We start from the raw sequence: 26,699 nt of genomic DNA, 5'->3' as shown, positions 1-26,699 counted from the left end.
AGGACCCCCACCTTCAGCCCCACAGCAGTGATGACAGGGCTGGAAGCTGGCCAAGCCCTGCCCCGGGAGTAGCCACCACCTCACCCTCTGCTTCCTTGCCCTGTCTCTGAGGCCATTGTCCCTTCTGGCTATATTACGTTAGGATTCCAGGCTCAAGGCCATGCTAGATGGTGAAGGCTGCTTGAGGCTGAGTGCAGGCTAGCTGTGGCTTCCAGCCCAGCACAGAGGTTCTGGATATGGTGATGTGGAATCTCCACCCTCCTCTGATATGCAGATTCAGCCACTGGTCATGTCCAGGTTCGTGGTGGACCAGGCTGGAAGTTGAGTCTGTTCTACCTCCCAAGTCCTTGAAGATCTGCCCACACCTCTGCCACTATGCCTCCACTGCCACAAGGGCAAGGGTCCCCTGCCATCGTCCTCCTCTCTGCAATCTTTGGGTTCTTGGTTAACCTTCCCTCAGCCTGGACACCACAAGCCCTTTACGGCACACAGGATACCACTCCCCTCCTGGCCCCCTTCCCTCAGGTCTCAGCTCCAAGATCTGAGGCTGCCTAATAATTCAGGTAATGTGTGTGTGCGGGGGTGGGGTTACCTCCACCAGAGTGGGTGGTTCTTCTGTAACCATAGCCCCTGGGGACTCAATCCAGCTGTCTTTTGTGGCTGGGCTAACTGCTGTCCACAGCCTGCTGTGAGGCACAGGAAAGGGGACCTGGGCTATGGTAGGGCTCCTGACCCTCCTGGAGAGAAAATGAGGGATAGGTTGCTCCTGGGTGGGGGATCCCCATGTCCTACTCTCAGACCAGTGGAGCCTCAGCCCCATCCTCCCAGTGAAGGGTGAAGGGGACAGGCTTCTGGGATGCTGGTGTGTAGTCCGTGAATGGTTACCATTCCTGGATGTCAATATGGGCAGGGGGCATTGAGTCCCCTCAGGGGTCAGCTGTGGGGCTTTGCCTGCTCTAGGAACTACCTGGAACTCTGGCAGACTGTAAATAACCTTCTGAAACCCAAAGAAAAAAGCTATGCATACAAAGGCTTCCTGTGTTAGGCACTGTTCTAAGCACTTTATATGGATGGGCTGGGTTCTTCTGTCACCATTTCACAGATTAAGAAATTGATGTTAGGTGACTGGTTCAAGGTCACACAGTGAACAAATGAGAAGCCAGGGTTCTGTTCCCCACCTTACCACAGATGCTATCTTCTTCCCTAGCCTCAGTGGCATGTGCCATAGGCCAACAATGCCTGTCACCACAGTGAAGCTTGTGAGGCCCAGAGCCAGTGGTCTGTGTCTGGGCCTGCAAGCCCTGGAATGTGTGTATGGGAGACAGCCCCTGGTCCCTGCGGGCAGGCAAGCTTTGCTGTGAGGCCCTCTCTCCTCAGTTCTGACTAAGACTGGTTACCTCCCAAGAGCAGTGAGTGTGCACTGCCCAGTTCTTCAAGAGCATTTTCCTTGTACCCCTAAGCTCACAATTGTCACTCAGATCTGCCCCTGATCCCTAAATGCCCCAGATCTGGACATTGTGGGAGCTTGCACGCACGGGTAGGGCAATCTCCCCTAAAAAAAAACAGCTTTTAGGGACCAGGCCTGCTTACCAGAAGGCTTCTGTTGGCAAGTTGTTTCCCAATCTGAGCCAAACCCTTGTATGACTCTTACCCATGGATCACTTGGACAGCAAAGTGCCTTCTGCCTCCGCTCAGCCAGGGGCCTGGTTTATCCCATCCTGCTCTCAGGACTCTTCCACTTTGGCCCCAGGTTGTGGTTCCCAGCTCCTGATCTGGGGGGGATGGGCCCTGGGGCCCCGGACAGGCACTTCTACCCTAGCAGGAAAGCTGCCTCTTGACCAGGGTAAAGGAGGGAGCAAAGGGCCCCTGCTCAGAGCCTCAGAAATTGGATGCCCCATAGCGCTTCCCCACATTAGACCACAGAGAAACTGTGAGGAATAAGAAGTTAAGCTGGGCCACAGGCGGAGGGTCAGTCAAGGCTCTGGAGCACTGTCTCCCAGGCCCAACCCCTGGGATGGGGCAGTTCTGCACTTTGTCCACTCAGTGCTGCCTGCCAGGTGACCCTGAAGGCATGTCCACCAGCTGACCCTGCAGAACCTTGCTCACAGGCTATGAGCATGGCCTGGACACAGTCCAAATGTTCCTTGGTGTAATGGTGCCAGGCCTCTTGGGGGCTGATGCTGTGATCACAGCTGGCTCACTCACCAGCCTGCCTAGTGCTCTGCTTCCTCATTCCCCTGCCAGTATCCTCTGGTGAGGGGGTGGGCCTGCTCTTTGCAGAGGCATGGACACTCATTATCCACTCACAGATGGGCCCACACAGGGACAGGAGGCTGCGACAGGATCTGGTTTATTCTGCCATGGGAGGGTGGTCCTGAGAGTGGCGGGTGCCACCCTGTCCCGGGCGGAGGGAGGGCCCAAGGGCCAGTTAAGGCCAGTGGCGGGAGAAGCAGGGGGCACGTAGCCCCTGGAATGCGGTGAGGCCAGGCTGAGGCCCAGAGGCAGCTGTGGTAGGCCGGGGCCAGTGCCCCTGCTGCCCAGGGTGGAAGGCACCGGGCTGGGACCGGGCCATGGCTACAGGGCCGTGGACCCAAGCCACATGGGCACCCCGGGAAGTGGGGTACAAGGTCACATGACACGGAACATGAAACACAGGCACACGGCTCATGAGTAAGCACATGGACAAGTGGGCACAGATTCACAGGCCCCAGAGGGACACCCAGCCTTGGCCGGACACATGGACACAATGGTGGTGTCATACACACCACGGGACACACGGCACTAAGGGACATGTGGACTCAATGGCTACAGGGGACAGACCCAGGCCATGGAGTGCAAGGACAGGGAAAAGGGGCCTTTTGGCACGACTGCACTAGAATCGTGAGAAGAGGGCAGTGGGGACTGGTCTGGAGGCACCTGGGGGCAACCCCCATGCAGAACCCCTCGGGGACTCAGTCTGTCTTCCACACTTTGTTGAGTAGCTTCACCACTTCATCGTAGATGACAAATACGATGGCCACGTCCAGGCAGACCCGGCCCAGGCGGGGGATGGTGCCCTTGTAGAATCTGGGTTGTGGGGGGAGAGGTAGGAGGAGAGAAGGCAGATGAAGAACAGTGTCCCTGGACAGTGAGAGTGGGTCCAGGGATCGGAGGGACAGAGGACAGGAACTTAAAGGTAAGGACTCCCTGAGGGATAGCCTGGGGCTGGCAGTGGGTATGGGGTAAGGCCCAGGTAGAAGACTAGGGAGGGCCTAGGGTGGGGACCACAGCCCTGCCCCTCCCCCACTCACGCCTTGAGCCCCTCATTCCTCAAGATCTGCAAGCCACAGTCCCACGTATTCCGGTATTTGTGCGCCTCCAAGCCCTGCGGGATAGCATCATGCCATAGGGTTCAGCAGCTAGCCCTGTCACAGACTCCCTACCCCCTTCCTGGCCCCAGCCCCACCTGCATGCGGGTCTTGATCACATCCAGAGGAGTGTTCCCGAAGACACTGGCTGCACCAGCGACAGCTCCAAACACTCCAGTGATCAGTGGGTTCATAGGCTTGTTGGGGTTGTCCCCTGGATGTGGGTGGGAGTTGCAATCAGAAAATGATGGGAAGGCAAAGGGGAGGGCTCTTCAGGGCTGGGGAGGAGCATGGACCAGAGCCTAGGAATGTGGGGGCCCCAGGAGGGCAGGTCCTGGCAGGGAAGATTGAAGAGGAGGAGTGTAACCCAGAGTGGCTGAAGGTAGGGTCTTGGGGTTGCAGACCCAACAGATACATACCTCTGTACCAGTTTCTCAGGGAAGTCATGACGAAGAAGCGGATCGCCTGGTTAGATCCCTGCTTCAGCACGGTGGCTGTGAGGCCCTGGTAGGTCCCCTTCAGCCCTGGGGAGTCAGCAGGCATGGGAGTCATACTGGTGCCTTCCAGGCCTCAGCTGGGGAATGGGGAGCAGGGCGAGTGGCACACCAGAGCACCAAAGCAGGAAGCGGAAGTTCAGGCCAGCCTGGCCTAGGTCCCTGGCCCTACCTGAGAAGGAAGGTATTATAGCTTACCTTGTTCTCGCACAATCTCTCTGACCCCATGGAAGAATCCTCTATACTTGGGGTTGGGGGATGTCTGGTCATGGATGAACTTCACCTGTGAAAGGAAAGCAAAGGCCCTGGCTGGAAGGGCACACTTGGCCCTTTGGCTCCCAGCCCCAGGGCTCATAAAAATCAGATCAGGGTTGGAGATGCAGCTCTTCACCTGGAAACAGGGCTACCCGAGGCCACCATGAGACACAAGGCCCCAGCAAGCAGGAGGGCTGGCCTTACCAAAGAGTCGCTGCAGTTATGTTTGCTGGTTATTTCCCACAGCTTAGGCAAGAAACATGTTATGTTTTCTGTTTATAAAAGCGTTTTTTTAAAAAAAACCCAACAGTCAGTTGTCCCATGCCTTTAGGACAGAGTCCAGTCTCCAGAGGAGGTCCTTTCTGCACACTTCCTGTACCCAGCCCCCCAGGCAGTTCCCCCTGCACACCCTGTCCTGTTCCAGCAGGACCCTCTCCACCTCCCTGGTCTCCATGGAGCACATGGAGTGACCCAGCCACCCTAGCACCCCTCTGCACAGCCTCCCCCAACTGGACCCTCCTCACCTTTATGGTCTCCATGGGGCACACGACAACCACGGCTTCTGCCACGCCGGCACCCAGGCCACACAGCAGTCCCCGAGTGCTGTCCAGGCGTCCCTGGGGATCTCGCATGTGGTTGCTGAGGAACTCAAACATCCCGAACCTGGGAACGCCAGGCAGTGGGGTGAGGGGGACTGCAGCCCCCGCGGATGCCCTCCCGCGGCCACCCACCCAAGCCCACCTCACCTGACCGCCGCTTTAGGGATGGAGCCGTAGAGCAGGGAGCTGAGGCCTCGGTACAAGCCCAGGACGCCATGGCTGCGGACCGTCTGCCGCACGCAGTCCCCTGGATGAGGGGGCGTTCAGCGACCCCAGCCGCTCTAGAGACCCGCCCCCCCGCAGTTCCCCGCAGCCCACCAAGGGGAGCGCAGGGTCAGGCCGTGTCCTCTGGGTGCTGGCCCTCTGTGGCGTGCCGCCCCGCCAAGGGCAGCCCCCTACTCACCAATGCCCCGGTACCGCGGAGGGTGTGAGCGCTCGTCCAGCTGCAACTGTGTCTTCACGTACTCGGTGGGGAAGGTGATGCAAATTTCGATGCCGCCTGCCAGGCCGCCTGAGGGGACCAGGGACCGGGACTCTGAGACCACCGCCCCGCGGCCGGGTCGTCCCGCAGGCCGCCGCCGGCACACCGGCCCCTCCCCCGCCCCGGACTTTGTCCCACTCCATTGGTGTAGGGGAGGCCGGGCAGCGTCCCCTGCCCCGCCCACGTAGTCCTGGCTAGGCGCGGAGGGGCAACGAGCCGTGCGATCCCCCACGCGCTGGCTAGGGACCGGGGCCGCGCCCCCCGGTCCGACCCGGAAGTGGGGCGGGGCCTCGGCGTCCCGAGCCCACCCGGAAGCTCGGTGGGGCCAACAGAGGGGGCAGACTGGGGGTCCATGTCCCGGAGGGGCCCACCTGCCAGGATCGCCTTCCCCGGGTGCGTCAGCTTGGCCTTTCCGGACGCGGGCGCGGCGGCCGCCAGAGCGCGGGGAGCGGCCATGGCAGGCGAGGAGGCGGGGCGCCCGGCGTCGACCTCGGGTCCGAGCCGCCTGCTCTCCGCGTTTGGTCCGCGGAGACGGCGGCGGCGGCGGCGGCCGGTTATGGCCCGGGGGGCGGGGCGGTCGCGTCAGCTCCCGGGCTCCGCCCCGCGTGGTCCGAGGCGGGCCCCGCCCCCGGCCCGCCCTGCGCCGGCCGGGAAACTGAGGCCGGGGCGGGGCAAGCGAGGCAGGCGTCGGGGCGGGGCCGATAGCCCGGCCAATGACCGAGCCCAGGGTCCTTGGGAGGCGGCGCTGTGCCCGGGCCTGGATCTGTGGGTTAAGGTGCAGTTTCTAAAACCCGCCCCGGCGTCAGGCAGAATCCGGCACGGGAAGGAGCAGGTCTCATGGTCGTGGCGTCTGCCTGAGCGACCGGAGCCCCGAAGATCGGGATTGGAGAGATGTGCAGACCACTCCCTCCCCCATGGGGCACATGGGGCTAGTCCCATCCCTGATATTTGAGGGTTTGGCATTCCGAAACCCAACGGGTTGTGCGGCTACCATTCCCAGTTATGTATTTAGAACTCCATGCAGAGCACGCAGGAAAAGATCCCCAATACACCCTGGCTATCTCCCCCTAGGCAGCTTCCTCCCTGGACCCACATCCCAAAGAGGCCCCAGCAAATCTTTTGTCCCCTGCTACCCACACCAGCATCAAGTAGGGAAGCTTTGCCTTGATAAACCGACTTTAATATTCATGATCGGTAGGAGGCTCAGGGCCAGGTTAGAAGGTCCTTTCAGTTGCTCCTGCAAAGTGGCCTGGAGGGGGCAGCTCCGCCAGTGCAGAAGGAAAGCTGGTCGCCCCTCCCACCAAGGGTGGGGAATCTCTGCAGAGAACTCCCCAGGAATGCCTGGCTCCAGCCAGAGAGCCTGGAGGCAGAAGTCCACCAGAGCTGTTCTTGGACAGTCAGTGGCCACCCTGGCCTCCCCTGGTTTGGGGATGGCTTAGAGGCTGCCATCACCGGGCCTCAGCCAAAATAAATAATGTCCAGGTGTCCCTGCCTCCCATCAGGGTCCTCTGTGCTTTCCGGGTGACACGCTCCTCGAGGTTATCCCCGCAGAGGTGTGTTGCCACTGAGCGCCCACTACACGCTGAAGCCGTACACAGGAGGCTGGGCGAAGGCAGGTGCAGCAGCATATCCATAGGGGAAGCCAGCAGGGGCAGGGCCTGCCCCAGGGCCTGCTGTCAGCATCAGCTGCTGGCCTGCAAAGGGAGAAGCAGAAGGAGGGTTAGCAGAGTTCCTACGGCCCCTGAGTGACCAGGGGCCCAAGGAGCAGGGTCGAAGATCAGCCCTGACCGCCCAAAGCTCAGGCACTGGAGAAGAGGGGCCTGGGGACAAGGACAGTGGGAGTTGCTGCTGTGGGGCCAGCTACAGAGGCTGGCCAGGCTAGAGGGTAAGCTAGTCCCAAAATGGGACACTTACTTAGCTCAACTGGCTGGGTCTCAATCATGCCCATCAAAATCTAAAAAAACCAGATTGACATTAATGGTGGTGGTAAGAAGGACACAATGACCCTGAAGAGGACACAGTGGTGGGAGACGTGCTGCATGCTCACACCACACCCTCAGGCCTTTGTTAGTACCGCAACACACTCCAGAACCCAACAGCCTTTCGGTGCAGAGGACACCAGCTAATCTGTTCAACTGCCAGGCCATTCAGGCAGGCTCTCAAGTCGAAGTCAGCAGCAGCCTCACTGCCTAAGAGCAGGCAGAGCAGCACACAGCAGCAGCTGAGAGTTGGGCAGTGGCTAGGCACACGGAGCAGGCAGGGGCACCCTCACAGAAGGCAGGGACCCTCAGGAAAGGGAGGACAATGGCCGCACCTCAACATTCTTAGATACTGACCTTCTCCACACCCGGCAGCCATTATGGCCCTTCTGTCCCCCACCCTGCCCATTCCCTCTCTGATCTGAAGCCCAGCCAAGGAAGGACTCCCCTTGCTAGGGACAATGGGGTGCCACCTACCGAACAGGAGAGGGGTGGGCTCCGCCACATGCTCCTCTCGCTTGCGTAGGCTCTCCGAAGCGTCCAGTCTGTCTACCTGCAAAGAGGTGCGAGCGCTCGAGTACCCACCTGACAGGCTGCGTTCAGTCTGGGCCAGGAGGTGAGTGTGGGGCCAGAAGGCAGCAAACACAGCCTCCAGAAAAGTCAAGTGGGGATGGCTGGAGGGCAGACGCTGTACCCACAGTGACTACTGCCCTGCTCTGCAGGAAGGTGAAGCCTCTATAACTGGGGGGACATGGAGTGCCCAGCGGGGCCCTAATGATACCCCCCCCACCCCGCCGCTGTTCCACCACAGCAGTGGCCACTGACTACATGGTGCACATGCATCATAGCTCACAGGGCTGGGCCCTCCTCTGCATACAGGGGCACCTCCAGGACGACATAACACTTCCTAAATCTAGTTAGTCCAGGCTGCCCACCCCTCCTGAGGAGACCAGTCACTTGACATCTGGGACATCCCACCTGGCAAGGCGGATGAGCCACTTCAGAAATGGGGGCAGTGACAGCCATCTGAGGACAGGCTGCCTCCTTGCTCTTCCTCAAGCCTTTATCACGGGCTACCCCATGTAGTACCCATGGGCTGGAGTAGACACACCGAGGGGGAGGGAACAGAGCAAGGTGGTGCCAGAGGCCTGAGGGGCAGATAGCACTGTGCTAGCTAGCGCAGGCGGTAGCAACTGTGTTTCTGGGACACCCCCTGCCCCCACCAAAACATGCACTTGAATCAGAAAGAAGAAAAAATTATGTGCCCTGTGTGTACTCGGGCCTGGGAGAAAGCAGGCCAGGCACCAGAACCCTAGCCGAAGCAGCCTTGTTGTTGGTCCTGTGCACCCCTCCCCTTCCCTCCTTGGGACCAGAGCTGAGGTGAGGAAGGAGCAAGACAATGCAGAGGACTTGCAATCCATACTCTCTTCCTTCAGCTGGCTCCCACCCAGGCTGAGGTCTAAGCGAGGCCTGTATCCTCCCCTGCGAGAGCCAGGGGGTTCAGGGATGTGGGTTTTTCTCAGAGGGATGGTCCTCAAGCTTCCCAAATGAATCAAGAGGCCCTGGGCCTGGTTCTCTAGGCAGGAAGGGCCTGGGGCTTTCTTGTCTGGGCCCTTCCACCTCACAACAGTCTAGTCTGTTAGGCCCCAGCCCACATCCCACCACTGCCTAAGAAACCTTTATTGAGCCCACCCTATCCCCAACGTGACAGGAATCAGGTGTGGTGCTGGTGAAGGAATGTGGGACAGCAGCCTGCCTTCCTCCCAGGCTACGGGAGGTGTCTGGGGACCCAGGGCGAGAGAGCAGGTCCTTCCAGTAGGAAAGCAGCTGTAGCCCAAGCACACTGCTCCACTCTGAAGTAGCCATGCAGCTGCAGTGTCGACCAAGGTGACGTGGCCACGAGGATGAACTCCATCATCCATCAGAGAGAGGGAGTCTGCTCCTGCCTACCCCTCGAGGCCCCTTAGAGGGCCCAACCCCTGAGGCAATGAAGGTCTGAGTGATGTGAGTTCCTCTTATGTTAACCCATGGACCTTGACTCTGGGAAGAGATTCAAGCCGTACATACCCTTATTTATGTAGGGGCAGAGGAGACAGACTGTGGCTAAGACAATTTAGGGATGGGAAAAGCAGAAACCGTGGAACAGTTTCTGAAGACAAGCTCCACACAGCACAGAAAGTTCCTTTAGGGAGCTGCCATCCACTGTGGTGGAGGAACCGGGACTCTTGTAAATCCTACCAGTCTGTGTACTTAGTAGCCTGGAGATCAGCCCACATCACCAGGACTGCCCCTCTCCTATCCCCTGAAGAGTCTTGGGAGTCCTCCTGCTCAGATGTGCTGTGCGAATGGGACTAGGACACACTCTGGCAGTCTCTACTCCTGTAGCAGGGAGATGATCTTGAATGACCCATGGGACAGTCCTTTCCAGAGGCTGGGCAGCTCCCAGGAGGCTCTGCAGGTGGCAGAAAGAGCAAGCCCTCTCAGGCCGAAGCTGGCAGTGCCAGATACCCTCTGCCTCTGCACTTCTTGTTTCTTTCCTAACCCCGCACTAACCCCCCTGAAAGCCTCCTCCCTTCCCTCACACCACTGAAAAAGACCTCAGCCTAGTGGCCTCTTAGCATCGTGGGGCCTCCATGTGGCTAGAACGTGAGGTGTATGGCTGGATGGGCCAGTCGGTGCTACTGTGGTAGCTTTTATGCAGCCTTAGAAATAAACCAGACTAGGTGACAAGGGTCTCCGGATGGTGCCTCAACTAGGCCCCAGACCGGAATGCCTAGGGCTTCCACACAGGGAGAGAACTGGCAAAGAAAGCCAGAGTAGGAGGCTAGGGCCACCAAGTGGTAGAAGCAACTTACTGAGAATGAATGTGGCCTGGAAGGGCAGGGAGATATGCATCTGAGCCCACATCAGCTTTGGACCCAAACCTGTGCCTACAGCTGTAGAGGGGATGACTACCTACCTACCAAGGTGTTACCATTCCTACTAAGTGCTCAGCAAAAAAGGGTTACCACGACAGATGCACCCGAGCTCCACCGGAGGCACACTGAGAGGTGAACTGACCATATGGGGATGGAGCTCACGGGCTGTGCACTGGAGCTCTGCCACCTGGTGCCTCACTGTCCTCTCACCACAAAAGACCTTGGCTGCGGGCAAGCTCACCCGTCATGTCCCCTAGCAGTGTGCAGGAGAGCTGATGCAAGGGGAAGTGCTCAGTTCTATGCAGAGCTCCCCGAAGTGATTTTCTAGAATGGGTTAATGCTGGGCAGAAAACCACTCAACTGTGAAGGCATTAAGCCACTCTCCAAGGTGGGCAGGGCTGGCTGGGCCATCTGGGCTGACTCCCACAGGCCACCAGCCACCTCAGGGCCTCCACAGACCTAGGCTAGAGTCACAGCTGTGCTATGTGGCAGCCAGGAAGCCAGCACAGAGGCTGTACTTACTTTGCTAAGGTACTCCCTCATCACCTGGATGAAGTAGGGCATGGCCAGGTCCACCAGGTTGTGTCTCCAGGCCAGCTCCAGCACCACATCCGGGGGAAGCAGGTCGTAGCAGGTGAAGAGAGAAGCCGCGAAGCACTCCCGCTTGCCCTCATCCAGGAACCACTGCAGCAGCTTCTCAGCCAGCTCGGCATCTCTGGATTCTGCGGCATGCTGCATAGCGTCCTGCAACCAAAGCAGATGCACACCTCAGGTCTGCCCTGCCTGGCGCTGCCTTGAGTCCCTTTCTGGGTCGGAAGGATACGGAACAGTGCCAGGCTCTGTGAAGGCCATCCTCGCCTGCAGAGGGGTCTCTGCCTTGGATGCCCTCCGGTAGGAAGGAGTATCAGTTCCAGGAGGGCCATGGAGGGCACCAAGTGTGCTCCTGGCAGCAGGCTCTCACAGACCTGCTGAGACGCCAGAGGGAGGTGACATGCATGGGTGCAGCCACCCTGGGAGATGGGCTCTGGTCTTGTAGCTGGACTGGCATGCAAAGGAGTGCATGGGGCTGCTCGGGGGTAGGGCTGAAGAGGGATGGTAACAGCGCTAGCAGGGCCAGATGTAAAGGTCAGAGTCCCTGTGCTTGGCTCAACAACCAGCATATCCTTGCAGCAGCTGCAAGGGCCAGCCAGTGCTCAAGAAACAGCAATCTGCCCGTTCTTCCTGACAAAAAAGTCCTCTCAAAAATCCCTAATCGCTACTTTCATATTTGTCTAAAACATAAAGAACCATACCCACCCAGTGAGTAGTCATCAGTAAATTAGTGATTTCGATTTTCTAGCCACGATGGTGAGAACCGAACGGCCTAAACTCTTCTGGACCCTCCACCAGGCCTCTGCAGCAGGTGTTCCCACAGTGCCCTTCCAGACATGAGACTGAAGGCTGCAGGGGAGGCCTCTCAGTTGGGAGCCACAACGGGTCTCAAAGGCATTCTGCTTGCCCACCAACCGCTGCCTGCTGTGGCGGTCCCAGCTCCCTGTCTGCTCAGTCTTCCGACATGAGATTCCTACATGGGACCCAAAGTCCTCTAAGCCAGCTCAGTAGAGGGCCCTCTTGTCCCTGCTCCTGAAAGGAAACTCTCCCACCTGCTTGTTGCCTCTGCTGAGTCCTGCCTCATCCCCACACTGTTCCTACAAAGTCACCTGGCCTTTTTATGATGGGGAGCAAAGTCAGGGACAGCTCAAGTGACAGCTCCAGGACGCCTTCAGGTCTCCCTGAGCCTCTGACACCAATACCATCATTGCTCAGCACTCTACCCACGTGTCCTCCAGTCCAGCAGGGCCCACCCATGGTTGGGTGTGCACCCAATGTTAATGTGCACCCAAAAGTGGGCACTTCTCTTCCTCCACAGGCCCGGGGACTGTCTCACGAACTCTCATAGCATCAACCGCCATCATCAGAAAGTGGACATTTCCGGAACCCTTGTGCTCCAACTGTCCAAGGCAGTTTCCTAGAGGATTCAGGGGCAATAAGCCCCACAGATGATCTCTCAGTCTGTGCCCTCTCCCTGCATCCTGAAGCTAAGCTTGAATCTCAGATTTTCCCACACCTTCCCACTTCTTATCACCATACCTGACCCATGTCACTACTGGCGCACCTCTCTACCTCATCCCCCATTCCTCAACCTCCCTCCCAAACCACTGCCAGCACTTGCCAAGGCCGTGCTCCAAGCTCTCACCCTGTCCTTCACTGTCCCCAGTCTGTGACTACACCTCTGCAAGCTCCTGTCCTTCAGTCACGGGCACGAGGGGGTCCGTGAACCCACACGCCTGTGTGTGGGCCCCTAGCTGGACTTCCCCATGTCCTAACACATCCTCTCATGCTCCACCTGTCCCGCTGGTTGTAACAATCCCAGCTTCCCACGTGCAGTTACCACCCTTCCCCCAACTCCACTGGCTCCTTAAAGTGCTTACCCGACAGCCAAGCACCGACTGTGCTTTTACAACCAACCTCTGCAATCTGGAAACATGCTTCTTATTGCTTTATGACTGTCCTAGAAGCCCGCAGTGGCTACTCACCAAGCCCTCCAGGTGGCACACCATGACCCACTCTCCCAGGACTTCCACGCATGGCGGGTTCTGCTGCCAAGGCCTGGCTGACACTTGTGTGTGTGTGGTGGGGGGTAGCCCGTGCATCGTGGGCTCTCTACCACCACCCTGGCCTCCACCTACTAATGTAGCACCACTCTCCAGGTGTGAAAACCAAACATTCCCTGGGGGTCAGTGACCCTCACTGAAAACCAGGGCACTGGAAAGTATGCCCACAACTTTCTGCCTGTGGCTTTGTCCTTGTGGGTTCTCCTCCTGGCACACGTTGCTCCAAGTGGGATTGCTGGTTGGAAGGGGCCAGATGCCCTGGTGGCAGCTCCCACAGCCCTGCTCGCTCACTCACTCACTGCACGAGTGATGAGGGGCCATGCACTCAAGACCCTGGTGTGTACACTGGCAGGAGGGGATAGCTGGGAACTCCTAGTCAGGGGCAGTTTCCTGCTGGTGTGTTGCATGCAGCCCCACTACCTCCCCCTGGTGCCAGTGCCTGAGTACCCTGATGGATTGTCTCAGAGTTCCTCTGTCAGCACCCGAGGAAGGACCATGAGCACTGTCACTAAAAGGGAGGACAAGTCACATAACAATCCCAAACTGGAGGTAACAGTTGGGATGAAGCTTGACGTGTCCCTGATGTCCAGGGTTCTGTGGCGTTGGTCCATGTGCTGTGAGAGATGCCTGTCTTCATCCTAGAAAGGAACTCTGGAATGCCAAGGACAGTTCTGGAAGTAACACGTTTAGGTCAAGCTCATGGCCTGAGAAAAGGCTCCCCAGAGGCTCGTGGCATGAGGAACCCTTGGAAATCAGCTTAGCCACACAGCACAGGGCAACAATGGCCCTCTCATTCAAGAGCAGTTTACCCCACTGGGGCGATGCTGAGGCCAGGTGGAGCGAAGGCAATGCCTTCAAGGGCCTGGGATCTCTCCAAGCAGCCCACCGTGGCTGTCAGATGTCCGGATCCAGATCCAGACCTGAAGGTGGTACTGAGCCACCGCTCAATGGCAGAAACAAGTATTATGAATGTAATTTTCACGTTGGGTGTTTTTGTTCCCCATATCTTGATCGACAGAAAGCAAAGTCAGTGCCAAGTGAATGCTGCCACACTCGGTGTGGATAGAGTGAGACTCACAAATGCCTGCTGGGAAAGATTTAGCTCCGCAGAAGCTAGTCTTCTGATCTAAATAACTGTGAAGAGGATCTATGTTAATGACAGATAATAATCTTCACCCTGCATTCTACAAACATGTCCCCCTTAACTTTATCCTCTGTGTCCCCACCACAAGCATCTCCTGATAGGGGATTGTGGCCTTCTCACCACTTGTCCCCCCCCCCCCGCCCCCCGCAAACATCAGGAGGCACACATGAGCAGGTGAGGCACTGGGAACCAACCTTGTAGAGACGGTCCTTCTTGCAGAGCTCCACACTCTGGGCCCACCGGTTGTTGCCCTTGTATAGATAAGCTGCAATGCGCCTGAACTCAATCAGCTGGTGCTTCTCCAACCGCTGTGCCAGGGCGATGTTGTCAAAGTTGTCATAGGCATCGATAGATGCCCTCAAACCCTAGGAAGATCCAGGCCATTCCGTGGGTGAGGGACACAGTAGAGTGGAACCAAGAATTACTCATTGCCAGTTGCTGCCACCATGGCCTCAGCAAGCCCTCTCCCAACCCACCTCTGGTGCCCTGTGGGGCCTACAACCCCTCCTGTGCCAGGTCAGCCCTTGGAGAAGAGGGCTGGGGTGAGGAGGGGCTCTGCAGTCCCTGGGTTGCCCAACACTGGCTGCAGGGGTCCCTGTGGCAAAGGGAAGCCACTGCCCTCCAAGAGGGCTCCTTTCCCCAGACCCACCTGGTAATCCTCCTCTTCTGTCAGTAGGTGGTTGAGGGCTTCATTCACACTCTTGTTGTTGTGGCTCTGGACTGACCGTAGGTAAGGCTTCACTAGGGGCAACTGGCCTGCCTGACAGGTCAAGAGAATGGTTAGGGCACTCAGGCAAGTCATCAGGGCACTGAGTTGGGGGTCCCTGTGACACACTGATAAGCCAGCCATGTCTCCTTCTGGACACCCACAACTGATATACCCTACACATATGAGCACGTGAAGGGCTGCCTGGGTTACTGAGTAAATGCCAGTTTCATCTGTGGATATTTTGGCTGAAATACAAAGCTATATCTGAAACCTGAAGCAGTTTGATACATTTAATCTTTACATTTTCTAGGGATCAATTTAAAAAAACTACTTATTAAGGAACAGGGCGCCTGGGTGGCTCAATGGATTAAGTGTCTGCCTTTGGCTCAGGTCATGATCCTGGGATCCTGGGCTCCAGCCCCGCATTGGGTTCTCTGCTCAGCGGGGAGTCTGCTTCTCCCTCTCCCTCTGCTGCTCCTCCTGTTTGTGCTCTCTTGCTCTCTCCAATAAATGAAATCTTTAAGAAAATGAATAAAATCTTTGTTTTAAAGATTTTATTTATTTGACAGGCAGAGATCACAAGTAGGCAGAGAGGCAGGCAGAGTGAGAGAGGGGGAAGCAAGCTCACCGCTGGGCAGAGAGCCCAATGTGGGACTCGATCCAGGACCCTGGGATCGTGACCTGAGCCAAAGGCAGAGGCTTTAACCCACTGAGCCACTCAGGTGTCCCAAAAAACGCATAAAATTTTTTAACAAAAATAAAAATAAACTATTTACTAAGGAACTACCATTCAGATGACCTAGATGACCTTGGCCCTACATAGCCTTCTCTGGCTCTGGGATGCTGGGTCACTCACCTTTGAAAAGAAGCCAACAGTCCGGGTGTGGTCTAGCCGGGGTGCCAGCACAAGCAACAGGTCATTGATGAGCAGAGGTTTGTAATCCAAATAGAACTGCAGGGCTTTATAGTAGAGCTCCACATTGGCAACCTGTGGGTGGAGACAGAGCCACAGTGGAGACAGGGTTGGCCCCTGTCAATCCCCAGGCTGCCGCCCACATGTCTCAGATGCAGCACACTCCACCATAACTCCTTCCGGTTTGTGGCCAAATGCACTTTATCAGTGAGGGTTGTTGTGACTGCCCCCTTTAAGACCAAACACTCCCTCTCCCTCCCAACATGCCCCCTTTCCCACCTCTGACCTTTTTCTCCTCAGCACTTGCCCCTCAATGACCTAAGAGGCAGACCTTTGTTTCCTGCCTCGCCCTACTATCTGTTTGTTGCAGGGCTGATGCTCAGCTCATATATGTTGAGTGAATGAATGAGGGGTAACAGGCCAGGATAAACCCAAACACTAAAACATGGTTTTATCCAAGCAAGATTCCCCCAAGCCTCCCTGCAAAGCTCAGCCTGAGCTGTAAGCAAATTTGTAATGCATAGTATTATGTGTCACTGCTCTCAGACAAGACACCATGGTGTTCAGACTGGGCACCCTGTTATGCAGAGGGCTGAGTCGCTTCAGAGTGACCCTGTGACCCTAGGAAGGCCACCCTCCCAAGCCTGCTGACAGTGGGGCCTGGTGCTCAGAGGACAGCAAGGTGCTTCTTGCCTCCAAAAGGACGTGTGCCAGGTCTGTGGTGAACAGCATGTCCAAGGGAATATGCAGCGGTCCAAAGGTGCACACAAAGTGTAGTGTAGGAACATTAGTCATGCTGGGCGGAGGGGGTGGGCACCGTGGGAGCTTTCTAGCAACACTAGGTCCAGGTGAGCCAGCAACAATGTGGGCCCAGTGACATGTGCAGACCACATGGAAGAGGACTATCTATAGCCCCGGTCATTACTGGTACGCTTGATGGTTACTGACTTTATCCTCCTCTCCACCCCCTGATTTGGATGTGCCCCTCTCAGAGCAGAGCACTCACTGTCACCACAGATTCTGACCTAGACTGGCCCCGGGGTCCCTGGTGCTGCCTGTCAGTGATCCACTTGCATCAGAGCCCTGGAACCTGCTAATCTTCTAGCCAGGCCCTTTTACTCAATGGTATCTGGATCCAGTCAAAGGTCTCCAGCCAGACTAGATGTCTAACAATCAGAAAGGGAGTGGGGACGTAAGGTGGGGTGGAAGGGAAAGGGCACACTGTCCCTGCCTTCTGAACAAGTCATTGCAGCCTTCACTAAAGCATAGCCAGAGTGCTCCACATCCCTCTGCTTAAACAGTGGAAGGCAGAGCACAACTGGCCATGCTCCGTTCCCCGACTGCAGTGACTGATAAGCCGGACAAGACCTGGCCCAGCCACTCCGGGTGGGTGTTGTATTGGGCTGAGCCACCAGTCCGGTGACATGTGGCACTCTGAAGCATCCACTGCTCCCATCTAGGACACTGGCATCTGTGTGGCACCCTCTTCTGGAGCCATGCACCGGAGGGGAGCACCAACAAGGTCATACCCATTTGTGTAGTTCATAAGGACAGCCCCCGCTGCCCCAGAACTAGGGACAGGGCATTATTCCTGTTTTGAAGAAGAAAATCAGGCTCAAAGATTCTGTCATGAGCTCAAGGGTGACCAGTGAGGGTGCTCTGGTCCTGATACTTACTGTGCTACCTGTGAGAAGCACCTACTGTGGGCCAGGCACTTGCTGCTGATCACTTGGCACACAGGAAACATGTCATTTTATGGATCGGGTCAGTGAGTTCACAGTGATGACACTAGCTCTAAGTGACAGAGATGGCAAATGGCTGAGATGCAACCGGGTCTGTGTCACCCCTGCCTGGCCCTCCACCACTCAGTCCTATGACCAAGTGATCCTGAAGCTCTCCTGTTATGTGCCTACAATGTCCTCCCTGCCAGGCTACCACACCAGCTGGTGTCCTCTACCCCCTTCTCTCCTCCACACGTGAAGTGACAAGTCTCTCACGCAGCAGAGAGGCAGAGGTATCGATGTGTTGCACCAAGAATAGAACTCAGCTGTCAGTTGCGTGAACACTGTTTTGCCACAAGATATGGTCTTGTCAGGGCACCTGGGTGGCTCAGTCAGTGAAGTATCTGCCTTCGGCTCAGGTCATGATCCCAGGGTCCTGGGATTGAGCTCCACGTCGGGCTTCCTGCTCAGCGGGGAGTCTGCTCTCTGTCCCTTCTCCTCCCTGGCTTGTGCTCTCTTATACACGCTCTCTCGCTCTCTCTCAAAAAAATAAAATCTTAAAAAAAAAAAAAAATGTTCTTGTCTGCAAGCATGTGACCTCAGACCCAAGATGTCATGCTGACTTCCATCTTTCCTCAAGAATCTTCTGATCCTGACAACCATCAAGGTAGACTGCACTCGGGTCATGGGCCACAGCAGCTGCCTGGACAGCTTATAGCACTCCAGACACCGCTAAAAAACAAAAAGCACCGCCGCCTCAACCATGGCATGTCATCAGCTTTAAAATGCACCCTGAGGGGTGCCTGAGTGGCTCAGTCATTAGGTGTCTGCCTTCAGCTCAGGTCGTGATTCCAGGGTCCTGGGATCAAGCCCCACATTGGGCTCCTTGCTCATCGGGAAGCCTGCTTCTCCCTCTCCCTCTCCCACTGCTTGAGTTCCCTCTCTCGCCGTGTCTCTCTCTGTCAAATAAATAAAATATTTTAAAAAAATGTACCCTGATATCATTTGAGTTCCATGTGAAAAAAGCACGCCTAGAATTGATCAGGTATAGGTTTTCCAGCATGTTTTTCATGTGTGCTGGGGTCACAGGAATGTGAAATCTGCCTACCCTTCCATCAGCAACCTGCAGACCTGTATAGGGTGGGACATGTGCAGAAGGCCACTGATTTCACATACCACCACACTGAATAGCACTGCCATGTGTGACCTCCGGGGCTGAGACCTGGCTAGGTACCCCACCCGTCACCCACACCTGCCCTCAGCAGCCATATGTGGAACAAAGGCATACAAGTTCCTGACCCAGATGGTGAGGAGCCCATGCCTGACCCCCCCAAACCCTACCAGGAGAAACAGGACTGACACACAGTCAAAATGCTGTCTTTCACTGACAGACAGCAAATGGGAGAGACCTGTGGGCAAGTTATTCATGTAAGGCCACTGGGATAAAACAAGGACACTCAAGGCGAAAGGTCTGAGACTGATGACAGAAAGCTTCATCCCCTTCCTTCAAATACACAGATCTCACAGAGAAGGAGAAAATTGGAAGCTGGGCCCACTCTGAGCCCGGAAACAAAACAGCAGAGGCCTGCTCAGTGCTTGCACCCAGACCTGACACCTTCCTACAGTATTTGGCAGCTGGTGGAACAGTTTAGCACCCTGGTTTAGCCCAACTAGACTACTGGAGGGTGGAGGCTCCAAGGAAGAGCAGGGACCCAGAGGCCAGCAGATCCGGGCTCAGGACTCCACCTCCACAGGTGTGCCTGCTGCTCTGGGGCTAGCAGTTTTAGGGGAGAGACGTGCAGAAAAAATATGTCAGGTGATAGAAAATATGAAACAATACAACAGGAAATGGTATAGACGGGGTGTGGAGGTGGGTCCCAATCTGACAGAGAAGAAGGAAGAGCAAACACCAGGGTCTGGCTGTTCAGGACCCTTATGTGGGAGTGAGGTAGGGAGAGTGGTCCTAGACCCTGCCCTGCCTAAGCATCTCTTCCCTCTGTGTTTATGGAATCACCTCCACCTGCACAGAGGACAGTGAGACTCACAAGATGAAGGCAGATACAAATACACCGTAGGGAGCACAAGTTGGCCTTCATTCTGCCCACCCCTAGGACAGGCTAGCCAGAAGCAGACAGGAGCTGGTGCTCAGGCACCCTCTTACCTTGGCAATGACATCCTTGAACTGCCCTTCCCTCCAGGCGTCAGTAGGGTGATTCATCATGGTAAGGACGGCATTGTCGTACTCTTCATACTTGTCATAGAGGAACACCAGCTCTGCCCAGAGGTGCGCCTGCTCTGCAGCTCTCAGCACCTGTGGGGACAGCCATGGCCAAGGGCTGGGCTTGTGCCACACATGCAAATAGCAGCTAGAACCTCAAAGAGGGAGAGATTACCTTTGGGATGTTGACTCGGGACCAGAAGAGCTCCAGGTGCTCTGGCATCTTCTGAGGCTTGAATTTGGAGTAGAGGATAGCCAGCTCTGTGAACATGCCCATGTGGGCCCGCTCCAGGCCCAGGGCCGCCTCCAGCAGAGAGATCAGTTCCTCAAAGTACCCCCGATCCTGACAGACCGACAGACATGCTTGATGTCCCTACATCAAGGGACAACCCTAAACATGGTTGGGGTGGCCAGCCCTGCTCCCTCTCACTCTGGTTCCAGCCTGCCTGACATGTCTGCGCTGAGTCTGACTGGTTGCCATCACATTATTGCCTGAAAACCTCAGGGTTCACCCCCAGAGGACAATTTCACACCCTCCTCACTCCCTGTTTGCACGGTGTGGATAACTTTACTCCTGCTTCACTGAGAAAAGGAAGCCATTAGAAGCAAATGCCTGTGTTGACCCTGCCAGCATCTGTTACCTACTGAGGCTGCTGGGCCAGTAACTGTCCCTCTCTCCCTGGGCATCAGCTTCTCCCTCCACAGCTTGCCTTTAGCAAACATCCTGCTTATCCTCCCGTCCTGAAATGCTCTTTCTTGACTCCATGGCGTCTACCATAGCCATCTTATTTTTCTACTCTTTGCAGCAAACCCCTCAGCAGCACCCTGCCTGGCTGACTGCCCCTCCCCGCTGGGCACAGACACCTTGTTTTCTGGACTTTCTTCTTACTCTACCCCAACCCACATTGGAGAGCCCTAGGCTCATTTCCTGCTATTCTTTATCTGCTCCCCCCAACACCCCACGACCTCACTCAAGTTGTGTGTCTTTATGCCCCATCTGTGTGTCAACCAATGACTCCTATTTCATTTCTCTAGCTGAGTTTCTTCTCTGAGCTCCAGGCCCTGTTTCCCTCTGCCTCTCCTGACACCTCTATGTGAACATCCAACTGGCAGCTCAAACTTGGTATGTCCAAAACTTAATCCCCATCCTTCCCTTCCACCAGTCTCTGCCTTTAGTCTTCCCCATGTCCACTAGTGAAAACTCTAGCTCTAGTTGTTCAGGCCCAAAATAAATGGAATCATCCTTGACTTTTTTCTCTCACCCACACACAATCCACTTGCATACTGACTCAGCTGCACACTCAAATCCCCTCAAACCTGACTGCCTGATCACTTCTTACCCCAGATCACTCGCCCCAGGGCTCTCCTGGTTGCCACCTATTGGCCTGTTCCTAGAAGAGCCTGTTCTCAACATGTAAGCCAGAATGGCCCCTTACCTTCAGGTCCCATATCCTGCTGTGAGTCCTTCATGATGGCCTGTGTTCCCTCACATTCCTTCCAGGGCCCTTCCCCAATTATTTGGCATGTTTCGCCTCCGGACCTGCCCTGTCTGCTGAACCTTCCTTCAAACATCCCCATGACCAGGCCCCTCAGTTTCTCCAGGTCTCTGTTCAGGGTCCCCTTCTCAATTAGTGTGACCTTGATAGTCCCTTCGTGAAGTTTCACCCAGGCACTCCCGGTCTCCAAACAGGCTCCGCTGCCCCCTGTAACTCATCACTTCTAAACGTGATGTTTGTTGCCTGTCTGTCAACCTCACTGAATATAAATTCAACCAAATGAGGGTTTTTCTGTTTTGTTTACTGATAGCATTATCTAGAATAACACCCAGTGTACAGCAGGTACTCCAACACTTGCTGAACAAATGAAATATTGTTAGCCACCAGACTGCTTTACTACTTTCCCTGTTTACTTTACAGTTTTATTTCTTGAACTTCTGTGGAATAGGAAAGCATATATCACTGAGAAGTCATCCAGCCTAGCTTGACATTTTAGACTCCAGTGGCCCTCACTTTCAGAAGCTCACAGGCCCTTGAACCCTGCGACTAACTAAGTACCCCCATAGCCCTTACTATCCTCTCAGTGACGGGGGTCTGGGGATTGAATTCTATGGGAACAGTAACACTGCTGAGCAAAATCCAATTTGCAGTCTGCCCTGCAGATCCCACACATTCACACAGGCAGTTCTAGGACTCCCACAGACAGAGGTCCAGGGCCTGAACACACTGATGTCTATCAAACACTTGACAGCAGAGAGGAATTATGACACCAACACAGACAGCTCCCACTCTTCAAAGGCCCCCTGGTGTTCCCTACCCCAGGCTGGTGCATGTCCTCTTTCTCTATGGTACCTGATAATCACACCCTCTGTGGGCCACACCCTCTATGGGCCACACACTCTGGGGTATGGGCTGTGTCTCGGCTATGACTGGTCCAGTGTTCCCAGAAAGTTACCTAAGGGTTATTCACACATGCAAGCCACTGGCTAGGCTTCTGAAGGCCCAAGGACACAAGAAGAGGGGGGAGTACTCTTAAAAACACAAATACCAGCCAGCAGTGAGGTCCAGGATATCTAACAACCAATCTGATATGTGGATGGGCTGTCTAGCACATGGAAAGACTTTCCCATAGAGACAGTGCTTCATATGCCTACCTGTGGACGTGACACAAACTGAGGGGATGAGGGTCCCTTTATGTGGAGTGTTTAGGGGTCACTTGTCATCTCCACTGCCAGCAGAGATCATCTCTGGCCAAAGACTAGTTACCTGGTAATAGCGTATCAGCAGCTCCAGCTCATCTGCGTGAATGACAATGTGAAGACCACACAGCTGTGCAAGGCGGAACTCCTGCCCATCCACGCAGGCAAAGCACACCTATGGGAGGGAAGGCCAGACAGTGTGAGTGTCCCCCAGACAGGCACAGTGCCACAAGCCAGGTATGCAACTATAAATGCAGAAATACCAGCAAACAGGGTTTTTAAAGTTAGATTCTGAATAAGTAAATAATTGGAAGGTGAGCTGTGTAAGACTGGGAGAAAAAATAATGACATTTTTAATGTGTAGGCCATGGGGGTATTTGAGACCATGGAGAGAAAAGGGCTCATGCATTACCTCTAAGCCCTGAGGCGTGAGGATCTCTTTAGGTGACACAAAAGCAATGCTGGAATTGCAGGTTCAGGGTTTGAAAATGGTTTAACGAAGTTCAAGAATAATGGTAAAGGGAGCACAGATCATCTGAGTGCTGTTTATGTGGGAGGAGCTTACTTTAATAAATATTTTTTAAACTGAGCATTTGTTTTAGGCACTCTGTGGTATGTACACTTAATGATAACAAGTTCTAGGAAGTAAAAGAAGCCTCCTGGGCTTCTGCTCAAAAAGACTCATAAGGGGCCCCTGAGTTGCTCTTTCTTTCCTTCCTTCCCTTCATCCCTCCCTCCCTTTGATTTTATTTATTTTTTATTTATTTACTGAGAGAGAGAGAGAGAGACAGAGACAGAGACAGAGAAAAACACACGAGCAGAGGAAGGGGCAGAAGAGAAACAGATTCCCCGCTCAGCAGGGAGCCCCACTTGGGGCTCAATCCCAGGACCCTGAGATCATGACCTGAGCCAAAGTCAGATGCCACCCAAGCATCCCTAAGTTGCTCTTCTTTTAATGGCTGAAGATGGACCTCATACCCACAGGCAAAGTTGGCTTCTCTTGAAGTTTCCCTACCTCCCCATCTTCTATATATATGTGCATGTGTTTTCCTGGTAGACAAGGCAGAAAACCGAAATAAACAAAAATAACCCCACAACCCAGAGATAACTGGTCACTACTTCAGGACACAATTGTTACCCGCCGTTTTTCTTGTGAAATCTCTCTCTCCTATACTCACACCCAGAATAGAATTACTCTGGACATTCTACTTACTTTTCTCATGGAATATTGAAACCTCCCTTCCCAAAACCCTGCCTACTCATTTTGGTAGAGTTGCAATATGTACACTATTTAACCCTGCCCTTGATTTTGGACATTTATGTTGATTTTAATCTTTTATCAAACAGTACTTCAGAGATTCACTGAAGCCAAATGTTTTGCACCTCTCTTTACAATATTTTTTCTACTTGCAGATAATTCCGATATTATTGGAGAGCTATAAGACGTGCCCTTCCAGGGGCGCCTGGGTGGCTCAGTGGGTTAAAGCCTCTGCCTTCGGCTCAGGTCATGATCTTAGGGTCCTGGGATTGAGCCCCTTATCAGGTTCTCTGCTCAGCAGGGAGCCTGCTTCCTCCTCTCTCTCTCTGCCTTCCTCTCTGCCTACTTGTGATCTCTTTCAAATAAATAAATAAAATCTTTAAAAAAAAAAAAAAGACGTGCCCTTCCAATTTGCTACAAAAGACTAAAGTGCCAATTTATACTGATAATACCACTAATAAGGTGGTTTTTAAAAATATCTTAAATTAGGACAGTACTTCTCATGCTGATTAATTCCATGCTATTAAGACAGCTTCTGGGAACTGACTGGTCCAACATAGAACTCTCCAGGGCCTTTGCTTCAACCACAAATGCTAGCTTACAAGGTTCTCTGAGCCTTCCCAGAAGACTCGGAACCCTGCCTAGACAAGGCAGGCATCCAGATGCATCCCATCTGACACAAGGATGTGGAGGAAGGAAGGATAAGGAGGAAAGGATTGAGAGACCAGTGGTCACCTGGAGACTTTCTATGCTTACCTCCTTCCATGTCCGCGTGCTGTTGGCCTTGCGGCTGCTGTCCACCGCTGCCTGATACTCCCCGAGGTGTACGAGGGTGGAAGCCAGGCGGGCAAAGTTAGAAACACTGCTGTACAGCAGCTTGGCGGCCTCATACATTCCCTCCTCATAACAGCGGTCTCCAACCTATGAACAACCGGATAGCTTTGCTGAGACCTTCTTAAATGGGAAGGTTCCTTAGAGATGGTCTAAAGTTCCTAAGTGGCAGGGGTGTTTCTGATTTCAAAGAAGGTGAGTATCTTTCTGATCACACAGCAGCCTGGGCCACCACAGAGCTACTGAAGGATGAAGTGTGCCCCTCAGGCCCTGGACCTATTCTCCATCGCCTGCTCCTATGTCTGCTGTCTGTCATCTCCCAGATCTGCTCCCCAGTGGGCCTGGCCTCAGAGATGTGCTCCTTGCTGCTTCCAGGCCGGTCCCTTCCTCCCCACTCACAACTACCCACCAGAGGTGCCTGCAGACCACACACCAGCCCTGGTTCTTGCTGCCATCCACAGATCTCCCTCATTCCCTGACAGCTTTAGCTCTGAGGACCTGGTGTCTCTCATGACAACAGCCAGTCACTGTCAGCTGCCAACCCTGGGAAACCTGGCATGAGAACCTACTCTCTGCCTGCTGCCTCCCCTCCTTTCCAGCTCACTGACCTCCAGGCACCCCAACTCCTGCCCACCATCCCCATCTGTGCCCAGCTAACTCTCCTCCTGGCTTGCTGGTGTTGGCAAGCCATGGGGCTCTACACTCACTCTCTTGGTTGTACTTGGCTGTACTCACTCGGCCAAATCCCAGTCCTGCCCAGAGATGTTCTCTGCCAACTCTACACCCAAGACTGCAGAGCTAAATTCAGATAGCTGAAACCCAAAAGTGCCGCCTGGGCTCTCTGGAACTTCATGATGGTCACCCTAGAAGAACTCGCAACACTAGCAACCCTACTCCCCCAGCCCAGGTACTCGCTCCTTGTCCATCATTCATTTCCTGTCTTCTCTCCCCAAATCTCCAGCAGATCAAGCTGAGTGCCTGGCTTCCCAAAACCTGAGGAGACAGACACAACCAGAAGAGTCCTTCCATAAGCACTGGGACTGAGTCTGCCCCCTTGCTGCATCTGTGGCCTCACTTAGCCTCATTTAGCCTCCCCTGCTCCATGTCAGCAGCCCAGCAAGCCTAGCAGTGATTTTGTTCTCTGTACTAAATCACTCCGACGTGGTTAAGGACTCAGAGATAAGGATTGGGCAGTACTATTCCTTTTCCTTTCACTTGCCTGTATTTACCAAGTCTTGTTTTAATCAGTGACCATAACTTTTAAAATTGCCTTTATAATCAGAAAACTAACAAAGGTGTTAGAAAATGAAGCCTTGTCTAAAATCTCCCTCTGAATTCATAACAGAATTCTCCTGATGAACTTCCAAGCCCTTTCAAAACTCCAATCAATTTCCAACAGTTCACTGGGTCTTACTTGAAATAAAGAATCCAAAGTCCACTTTTGTGTTATTTATTTCAGTAAAATGTGTATATTCTTTCAAGTGGGGTTAGAATATAGTCCATTATCCTTTCATCTCCATCACTTTTTCTAGGGGTTAACACTTTACCCCAGGAAATAGGAGACTTTAAAGTTTTATTTAACATTTTTCCTTGAGGTCTGCTTAAACATTTTGGTGTTATTCCTACTTTAAAAAATATTCTTCCCATTAATGTTATCTGGTAATTCCTGACATATGGAAAAGCTATTGATTTCCAACATACCTCTTCTATGGCCAGTTACTCAGTTCACTTTACTCTTCAGTGATAACAGCCAGAACACTGGCACATGGTCCTGACACCTTTTCTAGAAGACTCACTCTGGTGCGCACAGCCAGGGGCCTTAATTTCCATACCAGTGACACTAACACAGGACTTAAGTCACGGTGTGGCTTGTTTCTCAGTGTCAAAGATCTGCACCACTCTAGGGAGTGATCCCTGAACCTGCCTGGAGCAGTCTGTGCTTCCCAGGGCATGGCCTACCTGCTGGATGTGAGCATTGTTGGGTCCATTAATACAATCTTCTAGCTCAGACAGACGGCTGGTTTTAGCCAGGGCAAAAATAAGTTCAGTCTCTATATAAGATTCACGGCCTTTTTTCCTGGCCATCTGTAGAAATTTAACTAGATCCTCCCAATTGTCTAAAACAGAAAACAAAAACAGGTTAATTCAGAACTGCTAAGTTTAAACAGGAGGTGCAGCTCCTCCCATTTTGTCCCTAGTTAAGATGTTTAATCTCCCACTCTACTTCAGTGAGGGCTTTGACTCCAGATAAAGTCTAGAAGGACTTGTGTGGCTGCTACACAGAGCCATATCCTAGGTGGGAGAGATGGAAGGGGCAGAACCACATGAAGGCTGATTCCGGGGATGGGAAGTTCCATGTCACCAAGTAAAGACCTCACCAGGAGACAGGATGATTATTGTAGCCCCAGGAAAAGGGAGTACCACAGTTAACTGGAAAGGCCAGAAGAAGCTCTGTGTCTAAGTTTCTGACCTTAAAATTATCA

At 54.2% G+C, this 26,699-nt stretch overlaps 2 protein-coding genes across 3 annotated transcripts in view; both read right to left on the bottom strand.

Annotated features, from left to right (window-relative positions):
• Nucleotides 1-2,331: 2,331 nt before the first annotated feature.
• On the bottom strand, nt 2,332-5,730 carry SLC25A1 (solute carrier family 25 member 1). Its single transcript, XM_032875913.1, has 9 exons — nt 5,548-5,730; nt 5,099-5,206; nt 4,843-4,942; nt 4,621-4,759; nt 4,040-4,124; nt 3,767-3,871; nt 3,446-3,561; nt 3,291-3,364; nt 2,332-3,066 (listed from the first exon to the last, which is right to left on the bottom strand). Exons 1-9 carry the CDS (start codon nt 5,630-5,632, stop codon nt 2,952-2,954), a joined length of 927 nt encoding a protein of 308 aa, XP_032731804.1. The 5' UTR covers nt 5,633-5,730; the 3' UTR covers nt 2,332-2,951.
• Nucleotides 5,731-6,500: 770 nt separating this feature from the next.
• Nucleotides 6,501-26,699, bottom strand: part of CLTCL1 (clathrin heavy chain like 1) — a 94,236-nt gene continuing 74,037 nt past the window's right edge. The window contains exons 22-33 of one of the 2 annotated variants that reach the window (XM_032875912.1): nt 26,176-26,333; nt 24,142-24,306; nt 22,195-22,302; nt 19,608-19,775; nt 19,376-19,525; nt 15,437-15,568; nt 14,521-14,631; nt 14,066-14,236; nt 10,596-10,817; nt 7,633-7,708; nt 7,091-7,130; nt 6,754-6,870 (exon numbers count right to left, since the gene is read on the bottom strand). In XM_032875912.1, the coding sequence (XP_032731803.1) occupies nt 7,111-7,130; nt 7,633-7,708; nt 10,596-10,817; nt 14,066-14,236; nt 14,521-14,631; nt 15,437-15,568; nt 19,376-19,525; nt 19,608-19,775; nt 22,195-22,302; nt 24,142-24,306; nt 26,176-26,333 (1,481 nt within the window). In that variant the 3' untranslated portion in view covers nt 6,754-6,870; nt 7,091-7,110. Of the gene's footprint in view, nt 6,871-7,090; nt 7,131-7,632; nt 7,709-10,595; nt 10,818-14,065; nt 14,237-14,520; nt 14,632-15,436; nt 15,569-19,375; nt 19,526-19,607; nt 19,776-22,194; nt 22,303-24,141; nt 24,307-26,175; nt 26,334-26,699 lie in introns of both variants that reach the window. The other variant, XM_032875911.1, reaches the window with a different exon arrangement.

Source organism: Lontra canadensis, unplaced genomic scaffold (assembly GCF_010015895.1).
Source record: "Lontra canadensis isolate GAN:19392208 unplaced genomic scaffold, GSC_riverotter_1.0 scaffold57, whole genome shotgun sequence".
NCBI classification, from domain to species: Eukaryota; Metazoa; Chordata; class Mammalia; order Carnivora; family Mustelidae; genus Lontra; species Lontra canadensis.
The sequence above is the reverse complement of the archived record's forward strand: the minus strand, read 5'-3'. Positions and strand labels throughout refer to the sequence as shown.

Coding starts and splice junctions, on each gene's coding strand:
- SLC25A1 (XM_032875913.1), bottom strand. CDS start 5,632: ATGGCCGCTCCCCGCGCTCTGGCGGCCGCCGCGCCCGCGTCCGGAAAG. Junction 3,562..3,766: donor CCTGAGAAACTGGTACAGAG/GTATGTATCTGT, acceptor ACCCACATCCAG/GGGACAACCCCAACAAGCCT. Junction 3,365..3,445: donor TGATCAAGACCCGCATGCAG/GTGGGGCTGGGG, acceptor GCTATCCCGCAG/GGCTTGGAGGCGCACAAATA.